This window comes from Mercurialis annua, linkage group LG8, assembly GCF_937616625.2.
Source record: "Mercurialis annua linkage group LG8, ddMerAnnu1.2, whole genome shotgun sequence".
NCBI lineage: Eukaryota > Viridiplantae > Streptophyta > Magnoliopsida > Malpighiales > Euphorbiaceae > Mercurialis > Mercurialis annua.
In genome coordinates, this window is record NC_065577.1 from 34,041,049 (window position 1) to 34,053,910 (window position 12,862).

At 31.3% G+C, this 12,862-nt stretch overlaps 1 protein-coding gene and 1 non-coding gene across 2 annotated transcripts; one reads left to right on the top strand and one right to left on the bottom strand.

Moving 5' to 3' along the window:
- Positions 1–374: 374 nt before the first annotated feature.
- LOC126661952 (uncharacterized) lies at positions 375–1,500 on the top strand. The gene is made up of 2 exons (XM_050355836.1): positions 375–765; positions 860–1,500. Exons 1-2 carry the CDS (start codon positions 375–377, stop codon positions 1,498–1,500), a joined length of 1,032 nt encoding a protein of 343 aa, XP_050211793.1.
- A 9,817-nt stretch (positions 1,501–11,317) lies between these two features.
- On the bottom strand, positions 11,318–11,401 carry TRNAY-GUA (transfer RNA tyrosine (anticodon GUA)). Its single transcript is given in 2 exon segments — positions 11,318–11,353; positions 11,365–11,401. It is a non-coding gene; the product is annotated as a tRNA-Tyr (tRNA).
- Between the last annotated feature and the right edge of the window lie 1,461 nt (positions 11,402–12,862).

Sequence of the window (12,862 nt, forward strand, 5' to 3'; positions counted from 1 at the left end):
TCTATTCTCTGAAATCTTGATATGGTATCAGAGCATTATCATTGACAGTTATTTTTTCTTTCTCAAATTTTCCTGAGAAACAAACACTCTTACCCATTCATTTTTTTCTCACCTGATTCTTTTGATATGATCGATTGTTGATTATGACTGCCAATGTTTCTGCAAATGCATGGAGACAAGAAGAAAATCCTTCAAGTCTCTTCTACATACATCCAAACGAGACTCCAGCTCTTGTTTTGGTCACTCCTGTTTTGAATGGCCAGAATTTTCATTCCTGGTCCAGATCAATGAAAAGATCTTTATTAGCTAAGAACAAAATGAAGATCATAGATGGTACAATTCCAATTCCTAGCAAGGATAATCCATTATAGTCAATGTGGGAGAGAAGCAATAATTTGGTTATGTCATGGATCCAAAATTCTGTTTCCTTACCTATCAGTAAGAGCATTGAATGGATTGATTTAGCTTTTGAGGCCTGGCTTGATCTTGAATCAAGATTTTCACAAGGTGATGTGTATAGGGTATTAGACATACAAGAAGAACTCAGTGGATTTAAGCAGAATACTCTTACTGTTGTGGAATATTATACTCACTTAAAGGAAATGTGGGATGAATTGACAAACCTAAGACCATTATCTGTTTGCAGCTGTGATCCACAATGCAAGTGTGGAATTTATGAGAAGATAAAGAAATATAGAGACAATGATGCTGTGATAAATTTTTTGAAAGGCCTTAATGAGAATTTTGATACAATCAGATCTCAGAGTTTGATAATGGATCCATTACCATCAATTAACAAAACTTTCTCACTTGCTTCCCAACATGAAAGGCAAAATGGAAGTACATTAAAAAATTACAGAACCGATTGCTTTTTATAACAAGGTGGATGAGTGTACTGAGACTCCAAAGAATCAGAATAATGGTTCTCACAATAGTTATCAAAAGAAAGGAAATAGTTTCTCAAACTACAAGAAGTTTCTAAGAACTAGTAACTTGAAATGTGTATATTGTGGTAATGGAGGACATATAGTTGATAGATGCTATAAAAAGCATGGCTGCCCTTTTGGATTCAATTCTGGATTCAAAGGCAAAGGGAAATCTCAGCACAATTCTTATGCAAATCAAGTGGAGCATGCTGAAGAGGATAACACCAGTAATGACCATACTGAAAATTATGTTGGATCAGTCTCAAATGAGAATTTTACTGTTAATAATCCTATGCAGTTAACTCAGGATCAGTACTCTCGGCTAATGAAGTTGCTGTATCAGTCCAACATTTCACCACCAATGATTAACACAGTCTCAACAACTTTTGCTCCCACAGGAAGTACATCAGGTAAGATTTCTTTATCATGTTTTGATAAATGTGCTTCACAAAAGGAAAAATGGATTGTTGATAGTGGTGCAACAGACCATATAATCTGTTCTTTGGATTATTTTTCAAATTATAAAATGGTTTCAAATTGTTTTGTTCATTTTCCTAACAACCAAAAGGCTTAGGTTACACATATGGGTACAGTTAAACTTTCAAAAACTTTCATTCTTCATAAAGTCCTCTATGTCCCAGCTTTCTCTTTTAATCTGATTTCTGCTAGCCAACTAACAGATTCAAAACAACATTTTGTCCTCCTATATTCTGATAATTGTTTCATCCAGGACATTCAAAGTCAGATGATGATTAGTTTAGCTAAGAAGATCAATGGATTATACTTCTTGGAACAACCTCATTTCTCACCTTCAAAAATCACAGCAGATGCTGCTCAGTCTTTTTCTTCTCATATTGAAGCTTTTGCATATTCTTTAATTCCTTCCATTGACTCCTCTCAATTGCGGCACTACAAATTAGGCCACCTTTTAGATTTTAGATTAGATATTTTACATTCAGTTGATCCTAGTATAAGAAAACCAAAGTTTGATCATTGTAAAATCTGTCATTTAGCTAAGCAAAGGAAATTGTCAATTTCCAATTAACACATCTATTGTAAACAACACTTTTGATCTAATACATATGGATATATGGGGTCCTTTCAAAATCACTTCTCATTATGGTCACAGATATTTCTTATCAATTGTAGATGATAAATCCAGATATACATGGATTTTCATGCTAAAGTTAAAATGTACAGTTAAAAGTTCAAAATTTCATTGCTTTTGTAGAAAGACAATTCAATGCAAAAATCAAATGCATTCAAAGTGATAATGGTCTTGAGTTCAGTATGCCTCATTTTTATCAAGCCAAAGGCATAATCCATCAAACAAATTGTGTGTACACACCCCAACAAAACAATGTTGTTGAGAGAAAACATCAACACATCCTTAATGTAGCTAGAGCATTACTTTTTCAGTCTTCTATTCCTCTTACTTTCTGGTCAGACTGCATTATGCATGCTGCCTATCTTATAAATAGGACACCTTCCCCAGTCATTGATAATAATACTCCTTACTTTCTGCTCTTTAACAAGGTACCAACATTCACAAATCTAAAGACTTTTTTGGTTGTCTGGCATATGTTAGCACACTAGATCACATGAGAAACAAATTTGATGCTAGGGCATCACAAACTATTTTTCTTGGATATAGTTCTACCACTAAAGGATTCAAACTTTATGATTTAAAAAGTAGAACTATATCTGTTTCTAGAAATATGATTTTTTATGAAAACATTTTTCATTTTTTGCTTCTGCACAAAACCTGTCTGATGCTACTACTATATGCACGATTAATCCTGATTTGAACACTTTTATTACTGATGATACTGACATTTTATCTTATACACAACCTGTAACAACTTCTGATCCACTACCTACTAGCCAAATCCTTTCTAAATCTTTCATAAACCCCAACACTGATTTTGTACATCCCACTTCTGATTCTATTCACCAAACTACACAAAGACCACCTTCTGTTGAGACTAGAAAATCATCTAAAACTCGTTCCATTCCAACTTTTCTTAAAGATTACCACTGCAATTTGCAGACACCTTCTATTTTACCTTCTAAGAATACCACCACTTCCACTCCACATCATTTAAATGCAGTTTTAGCATATGACAATCTTTCAGATTGTCATAAATCCTTTGCTCTACAAATTAGTTCTTTCACAGAACCAAAGAATTATGTTGAAGCTATTCAACATGAATGCTGGCAAATTGCTATGAAAGCTGAGATGGATGCATTTTTACATAACAAGACTTGGATAGTTACTGATCTACCTCCTGATAAGAAAGCCATTGGCTGTAAGTGGGTATATAAAATTAAACATCACGCTGATGGTACAATTGAAAGGCATAAAGCCAGATTGGTAGCCAAGGGATATAATCAACAAGCTAGAATTGATTATATTGAGATTTTTTCTCCATTGATAAGATGACAACAGTGAGATTACTTCTTGCCATTTCTGCTGCAAAAGGTTGTTATCTTCACCAATTGGATACCAATAATGCATTCCTTCATGGGGATCTTCATGAGGACATTTATATGCAACCTCCACCAGGATTTTCTACTTCTCCAGGAAAGGTATGCAAACTTACCAAGTCTTTGTATGGTCTTAAACAAGCCAGTAGAGAATGGAACTCTAAACTGAATTCAGCACTTTCCTTACAAGGATACACTCAGGCTCATGGTGATTCAAGTATGTTCATTAAGCATAACTCTCATTCATTCACAGCTTTATTAGTTTATGTGGATGATGTCATCCTTGCTGGTAATGATTTGGAGGAAATTCAGTCCATTAAAGGATATTTGGATTCTTGTTTCAAGATAAAAGGTTTAGGCAATCTCAAAAAAAATTTAGGACTTGAAATTGCTCGTTCATACAAAGGCATTAATTTTTTCCAGAGGAAATACACACTGGATTTACTTCAAGAAACATGTTTTTTGGGATGTAAACCAGTTTCCAGTCCTATGATCTCCACTGTGAAGTTAGCTTCTGATACTGGCACTATTTTAGCAGATGCTTTACCTTACAGGAGATTAATAGGAAAGCTGATTTATTTGTGCATAACAAGGCCATACATAGCCTTTGCTGTACAATAGCTATCTCAATTCATGGATAAGCCTACCACCATTCATCTCAAGCTGTTCACCATTTGCTCAGATATCTCAAATCTGCACCAGGTCAAGGCTTGTTCTTTTCTGCTTCTGCTAATATGACTCTTAAGGCATTTTCTGACTCAGACTGGGCATCCTGTTCTGATACTCGCAGATCCATTATAGGATATTGTGTTTTCCTTGGAACATCCTTAGTTTCATGGAAATCCAAGAAACAAACTACAATATCAAAAAGCTCTTTGGAAGCTGAATACAGGGCTCTTCCTGCTACAGCGTGTGAAATACAGTGGATCCTTTATCTCTTACATGATTTTGGTATTTCTCATCCTCAACCAGCTTTGCTGTTTTGTGACAATCAATCTGCTCTTCACCTAGCTCAGAATCATGTCTTTCATGAGCGAACAAAGCATCTAGAAATAGATTGTCACCTAGTTAGACAGAAACTTCAAGCAAAAATCATACATCTTCTTTCAGTGACTTCAAGCAACCAATTGGCTGACTTTCTCACCAAACCTCTAGCTACTGCTATGTTTAAGTCTGCCATATCCAAGCTGGATTTACAAAATCTGCATTCTCCAGCTTGAAGGGGGCTAACAGCATAACTATTTTCTGCTTCTCAGTATTGTGCTTCAGTTTGTGCTTCTCAGTTGTGATCCAAGTAACTTCAAGATTCAACCAATCCAGTTCATTCCTTATGAGCTAAGTTTCCTTGATCCAAGTGAATCAAGATGTAGCCTATCAAACAAGAACAAGTGTACTGAGTTAGTTATTCTCCAGCTTATCCATGTTAGTTAAGATTGAACCAATGTAATAGTGACATGTGTACAAAGTTTGTTAAATCTGTTACACTGCCTTGTAGTATAAAAGGCATGAGGTTGTAATCTGTTTTTCCGTAATGATAATGTTGCTTTTCAATTATATTCTTTGAAATCTTGATAAATGCTTCATAATAAGATTTATAAGCTAGTTTCATTATAATTTCCTAACCGAATTTAGATAAATGCTAACGAAATTAGCACAACCATAAAAATGTGGATGGCAGGACTTGTAAAGGACTAATAATATTAACAAAAGCAAAATGAATTTCTAAAGACATTATTTATCAAATACGAAAAACATGGAATATGAGTTTTGTAGAATTTCACAACTTCGCAAATGTTATTGTAAACCCATGAATCAATGTCGCTGATCTGATGCCAGAAAATTGCACTATTCCTCGCTTTTCAAATTTTTCAGATACAAAAAAAAAATCAAATACTTTGCCAAAAAACTTGGTACCTCCTATCATATATAAGACCATTGATAAAGAAATAATGGAGAGAAAAAGAAATCACCCTAACCAAATTACACATACCAAGTATATTAGACCAGAAACGCCAAGCAAATGCACAATGAATAATAATAGATAAAAGGGTCATTTACGCTCTTAAGGTTCGGCTCTAAGATCAAGTAAGCCCTTAACGTCCGAAAAGGTTCAGATATACCCTTAACGTCTTAAAAAATGAGCAATCAGGCTCCAATTTGGATGCATAAATGAGACGTTAGGGGCATGGTTGTTAAAATCAAGAGCCTAATTGTTCACCTTTTAAGACGTTGGGGGCATATTTGAACCATTACAGACTTTGAAGCTTACTTGATCCTGAAGTCAAACCTTAAGGGCATAAATGACCTTTCTCCCATAATAATATGCAAACAAAGAGAATTAACCAGTTGAAGAACGCCTCTGCAAACCAAAGTAACATTAGCCAAACTTGGTCTCTTGCAAACAACCAAACAGGATAAGGGAAGGAATTAAGAAATTCCAGATTTTGCCTACCATGATCAGATTATTATTGTTTGCAGACCCGACTGTTGTTGTTTGCAATAGTCTAACTATTGCTATGAAGGCAGGTGTTAAACCATAAAAGACAAAGTGAAAATCTGCTTCCCTCTCCAAATGAATGTATCAAAATATTGAGAATTCAGAATAACATCAATTAGCAAATTTTCCATCAAATAAAGAGCTTCATGCCAATACGAAACCAACGAGACCAACTACAATCAAAACAGTTTAAAACCAGATCAAACAATTAAGTAATCAAGACATTCTGGTTACTTGAAAGATTAAATAAAGCTGTAAATTGAATCTGAAGAAAATCATCATCAATCCATTTATCCCTCCAAAGTTGTATAGTGTCACCATTCCCCAAAATGCCAATGGTATTCTTAAAATTGTCCCAAACATGGAAACTTTTCACACAAGAAGAAACAATTCCTCTCCACACATGAGATAATTTTGAAATGTTGACATATTCAATATAAAACCAAGATGAAATGCAAGAACTATTGGAAATGACCATAAACCAAAAAAATTGCCTATCGACATTCGTAAGCTTCCAAATTCATTTTAGGAGCAAATTTTAATTTTTTTATTCTCAAAGGAGTGATATTGAAACCTCCAAAATTACAAGAGAGGCAGTCATTAACCCAAGATACCTTATTGAAACCAGTACTTTGGATGGAACCATTCTAAAAAAATCTTCGAATAGCTCAAGGAAATAAACAACAGATTGAGGAATATAAAGTAAGCAAAGATAATAAACAGGCATGCTACTAAAAATAAATTTAATCAAAATAAACATTATGGCTGGAGACAGTAAATTACATCTCCAAGATGCTAATTAAAAGGAAAAAATAACTAATAACCAAATCCCACGACTTTGCCTTTATCGATTTAGTAATTGATTCATAAAAAAGTTTGATAAATATATTGATAAATAAGTTTCATGATAGCTTCATAAGTTATTCATAAAATGTTTCTTAAGACAGTTTGATGAAATCCTCTAAAAAAGAAAAGATAGTTTGATGAAAAAAATTCAAAAATTGCATAATATTTTCATAACTATTTTATAAAAGATTAATAAAAACAATAATGAAAAAAATTATAATGATTTCGTATTAATATTTCATAAATAATTTTATAAGGAATTTGATAAAATTATTTCATAACTTTTTCATAAAGAGTTCTATAAAAAGAGTATGATAAAATTATCTAGTGAAATAGTTTCATCATGGTTTCTTACTAATTTCACGTTCCCTAACACATTTTGGACTTTAAGTAAGTATTGTTTGGGTTTTAACATTCTCTAACACATTTGTGTTTTTTGTCATTAGGTTATTAAATTGTTTTATGGATTCTATTATTTTAATATTAATTATATTATGATCACTTTTAGTTAATTATTTTTATTGTGTTATTGAATGAAAAATAATAACCCTATAAACCTATAAAATTCAATTTGTGTTATTTATTGATGAGACATCTTAATAATTGACTTATTGTTAGAATGTTAGCTTCATAATGTAATTTGGATCTGATTATAAGATTTCGATCATTGAATGAAGTTCTAATTAAGTTTTTGTTCATTAAATATAATTGTCTGTAAATCATATTTAGATAATATTAATTGTATCTGAATTTCTTATATAGAGTTTCCATGAGGCAATTTTGATTTTCTCCGGTAATTCTCCGAAGGTGAGCCAAAGAGCTTGAAAATTGTATGCAGCTACTCCACTTACATGGCAGATTAAGAATATAAGAACAACAAAATAAAATTGAGAGAGGACTGAAATAGAGAAGCAGAAATAAACTTTGTCATATGACCATCATAATGGTCCACTGCTATTACAATTTTAAATATTATGATAAAAAATTAAACAACAGCCGCACCGGCGGTCTCATTCCATTTCTCCGCAAAGAACGGCGCCGAGAAGGAGTGGAGGTGGTGGTAGTAGTGATCTTGAGGCAGTTGCAGCTTGGAAAAAAAATTCCACGTCGTTTAAACATGCGTCGTCGTTACAGCGGGAGAGTCGGAGTTCGAATTTTGCTACAGCTAGTGCTAGTGCTAATGTTGTTGCTCGAGATAAGAGGATGATTATTGAAGAAGAAAAGAATTCATTAATGACTAAATTAATTTATTAAGCATACTAACAACATTAGCATCATTTGTCCTTTCAAAAAAAAGCATCACCTTTTATTGTGATAATTGATAGACATCAATTAACATTGTACACATTGTTCTTTTAGAGAGAGAAAAACTTGTTCTAGAGAGAGAGAAAGAAAAAATAAAAAAGTCAGAGAGACAAAGAAATAAAGAAACAAGAGAAGAAAGCAGGGGAGAAGAACTTCATTTCTTTCTTTTATTTTTGCTTCATGTGTCTTTCTTTAATGGATTAACCTTTTTCTAATTAATTTTCTTTCTAACTTAGCTTGCCTTGACTTTAAAGATTTTTTTAGCTTTGATTAAATGATTTTAATCTTTAAACACATTTGTATAACCAAATTTTTATGACATCTAATGATTTTTAAATATTTTTGATTCTTGATTCTTGAAAAAAAAAATGGAAACAGTAGCACCAGCAGCAGAGGACATACTAAAAGAGATCCAAGAATTAGAAGCGGGACAAGCTCATCTTAACAAGAGATATCCAAATTTAAACTGAACTCTGATCCACTCTCCGACCACCACGTCCACCACCGTCAGCATCAACATTAACAACAACACCATCCGCACTAGTGGTCTCATTCCATTTCTCCGCAAAGAAAGGCGCCGAGATGGAGTGAAGGTGGTGGTAGTAGTGGTTTTGAGGCGGTTGTAGCTTGGAAGAAAGGTTCGTTTAAACATTCGTCGCCGTAACAACGGAAGAGTCAGAGTTCAAATTTTGCTACAACTAGTGCTAATCCTAATGCTATTGTTGTAGATAAGAGTGATAACAATTTTGAATATTATAATAAAAATTTTATTTTATCATCATAACTGATGGATACTGAATCCTACAATAAATACAGTGGAGCCGAGTCACAGGAGATCCACTCTCGGGTGATACCGGACTCCCCATGAAGACCTGAATATATGAAGAAGACACCGAATCCCTTGAGATTCGGTAATATACCGACAAAGACCGAATCCAATAGGATCCGCCTAAAGCGCGTTAATCCGGGATTCGGGTAGATCGCCGTATCTAGAAGTATCTTCCTATTTGGACACAAACTCCGAATATGGAAGGATAAGCTCTATCTTAGGAAGATGAGACTATTTAGGAAGACGTTCCTAAATAGGACTCATGTCTGAATAAGGTAGATCACGACAAATCAGGGTGAATCCCTACAACGTAGCTCGATCCCTACAAAGTAGGATTCACTTACCTATTACGACTCTACAAGGTATATTCGGCTACTATAAAAGGAGCATGAGGTATGTCTAGAATCACAATTACATTCATATACTCTAAACGCTGCTCAAAGCTCTAAACTGACTTTAGCATCGGAGAGTTAATCGGACAACCACCGTCCGGTTAGCTTCTACCTTGTTTTGCAGGTCTTACTCACCGGTTCAGAAGGTAGACTCCATCAATAACTATATTTTTAATATACAATAACAAAATATTTTTTGGCAAAATATTTTATCACAAAAAATATAAATATTTCATAGACAAAAGGTATAAAAAAATTCTGAGATTTCCCTAAAAGGATAGTTCAACCCTTTTTAATTTTTGGGGTACAATTCAGCCCCTCATTTTTTTTATTGAACAAAAAACCCCTCCCCTTTCTCCGTTTAAACGCTGAAATGGCTGTTAAACTCACAAACAAAACATGTAACGATATTTTTTTCTGATATGCAAAACACTTAATGCCCTGTCAGCATTACGTTGTGTTAATTAATGAAAATTAGAGGTGGCAAATGGGTGTTCTTGGGCGGGTTTGGGTGGGTTTCTTTGGGTTTGGGCATTTTTGGGTTGGGTAATTTTGGGTCACAATATTTTTGGGCAGTTTTGGGTTGGGTAATTTTGGGTTGAGTTGGGTCATGAAAACCCAAAATTACCCAAAATAGAAAGTGAGATACTTGAAATCTATATTTGAGATAAAAGGTTCTGGAAAAAAATAAATTTTTCGAAAAAAAAAATAAATTTTTCGAAAAAAAATAAATTTCTGGAAAAAAATAAATTTTTCGAAAAAAATTAATTTTCTGGAAAAAAATAAATTTTCCGAAAAATAAATAAATTTCTGGAAAAAAATAAATTTCTGGAAAAAAAAAATTTCTGGAAAAGAATAAATTAGAGGTGGCAAATAATTTTCTGGAAAAAAATAAATTTTTCGAAAAAAAATAAATTTCTGGAAAAAAATAAATTTTTCGAAAAAAAAATAAATTTCTGGAAAAAAATAATTTTCTGGAAAAAAATAAATTTTTTGAAAAAAATTAATTTTCTGGAAAAAAATAAATTTTCCGAAAAAAAAATAAATTTCTGGAAAAAAAAAATTTCTGGAAAAAAAAAATTTCTGGAAAAAAAAAATTTCCGGAAAAAGAAATTTCTGGAAAAAATTATTTTGAAAAATAAATTATACAACTTATAAATATTATTTTAAAAACTCAAATACTCTTCATATTGAAATTTGTTTGGACTTAATTTCACCCATTGGGTCATTCTTATGGGCTAAAATGGGTTGGGTCAAAAATTACCCAAACTTTTTTTGGGTGCAAATGGGTTGTATTTCTTTGGGCGGGTTGGGTTGGGTGCTTGGGTTTGGCATCTATTTGCCACCTCTAATGAAAATAAAAAATCAACATGAATCAAAAATGTCAGTTTTCCTTTCTCATAGCGTTTATCTCCAAAAAAAAAACTAACTCAGTGTCACGATCCATTTTCATAGATCGTGACTGGTGTTAGGGTATGGGTATTGTTGTACCAAAACTCATATCTAGCCTCGCTGATAACATACAAACACATATACCTGCAAGAAAACCAATGCTCGCTGATAACATACAAGCCCAAAATGATTATTTCAGACTTGTTGGGGACATTGTTTACACAGGCCAAAAAAGGATATGGATCAGAGCATCACGTAGGCTTATTTAGAAATCAGGCCGGTAGAAAGCTTTTTTATATTATTTAGATAGTTTTTTTATTTAGTAAAATAAAAGTTTGAAACTCATTAGGACTATTATTCTTTAAGAATATTAGTATGTGAATACCGCTATACATATAATTGTTCAAACATCTTGTTCTATATTGAATAGAAATAATTTTATAATTCGAAATTATCGAAAGATTTTTTAATAATTCGGAATTGATCACGTAGGCTAATATGTAAATAACTTTTCATATTTAACCAAAAATGTGATCAATTCCACTAGCACGTCGTGGATTCTTCTCTTAACAAAAGAAAATGGGTCAAAAAAGTCCTAATGATGATGATGATGTGTTAGTAAACAAAAAGTCAAAAAAAGAAATCCGACCTACCGGATTCGAACCAGTGACCTAAGGATGCCAGCAACAACTACAGTCCTCCGCTCTACCAACTGAGCTAAGGTCGGGTTAATGTTGAAAATAGAATTGTATTTTAATTGAACGTTATATTTCCTGATTAAAATTATTCCTGTTTTTGCCATGAACATTCATTGACTTATACATGTGTTTTGTTTGTATGAAGAAATATAATGATTATAATCTATCTATACTATATATAAAAATACGGATGGAGGAGGAGACATGCAAATTTTTTGAATAATCTTTTTCAGTTTACTACTAAAAGAAGGTTTTATAGTTATTAACTAATTAGTTATTTAATTAATCACTATTATAAGTAAAATCCTAACTAGAATAAGTAGTTAAATTATCTCCAATTTAATGTTTAGTATGTAAAAAATAACTAAATTGTCTCTAAATTAGTAGGAATACCTATCTTTTAGTTTGATTGAACTATAAAATTAAAATATCGTATTTGGTCAATACATTATTATTTAAATTTCTATCTTATTATTTTTAAAGATATTATTAATAAAATTAAGATAATTATTTAATTATGATTATTATAAAATCAAAAGAAAAACAAATTCAGTATAGAAAAAAATTTAATTACTGAATATATTATATTTACTTTTATAAAAATTCTTAACTAATTTAATATTAATTATAAATAAAAAATTGATATAATTATAATAAATTTACTAATATGTTCATTGAAAAATTACGTTACGAGCCACGTGCATAGCACGTAATGCGAAATCAGTACTATATAAAATTACGGATAAAAGAGAAACATTTATATATACATTAATGTCTTTTCTATCTTATAAAATATAATTATTATAGTTAGATTACTAATCAAGATAACCTACTTATAATATTATATTAAAATAATTATTTAGAGTATTAACTAAAAACTATTTTTAATATTTGATTATTATAATTTAAATTATTACTTAATTATTTAAAGTTCTAACTAAAGTAAACTACTTTTAATAAATTACTATTTAATTATTATTTATATTTTTTTATTTATATTTTTTATAAATAAAATAAACTATTTCTAATTAACCACTATTTCAATTATTATTTGAATTTTATGCTTAAATATAATTTAAAATTATAAAAATACTTATAAGTAAAACATAAAGATAATTACAAAAATAAAATTAAATAAATTATACAATATTACATTCTAATTTTAATATGATAATTATTTTTATGCAGTTAAGATGCAATCAAAATGGATTCCTCTTTCTCTCCAAGCGAGGACGACGAACCTTAAACTAAAAAAATTAAGAAGTAATATGCTAGATTATGTGTCTTTATATTATTAATTTTAATATTTACAAACAATTGACAAATTAAAGTGTTTAATATTTTCTAAGTTAATTATATAAAAAATCGGGTTTGGAGAAAAATTAAAAGTGATGATCGTTCAAATTTCTTTAGGATCGTTAGTTTTATATAAAATTTTAAAGGTCAAAGGTAAGTCGTACAGGTAAAACTTTTAATAACTAATTATAAAA

Excerpts from the sequence above, each read along its gene's own strand:
- LOC126661952 (XM_050355836.1), top strand. The coding sequence starts at position 375 with ATGTGGGAGAGAAGCAATAATTTGGTTATGTCATGGATCCAAAATTCT. Across the intron at positions 766-859 it reads TGATACAATCAGATCTCAGA|AACCGATTGCTTTTTATAAC; the intron begins GTTTGATAATGG and ends AAAAAATTACAG.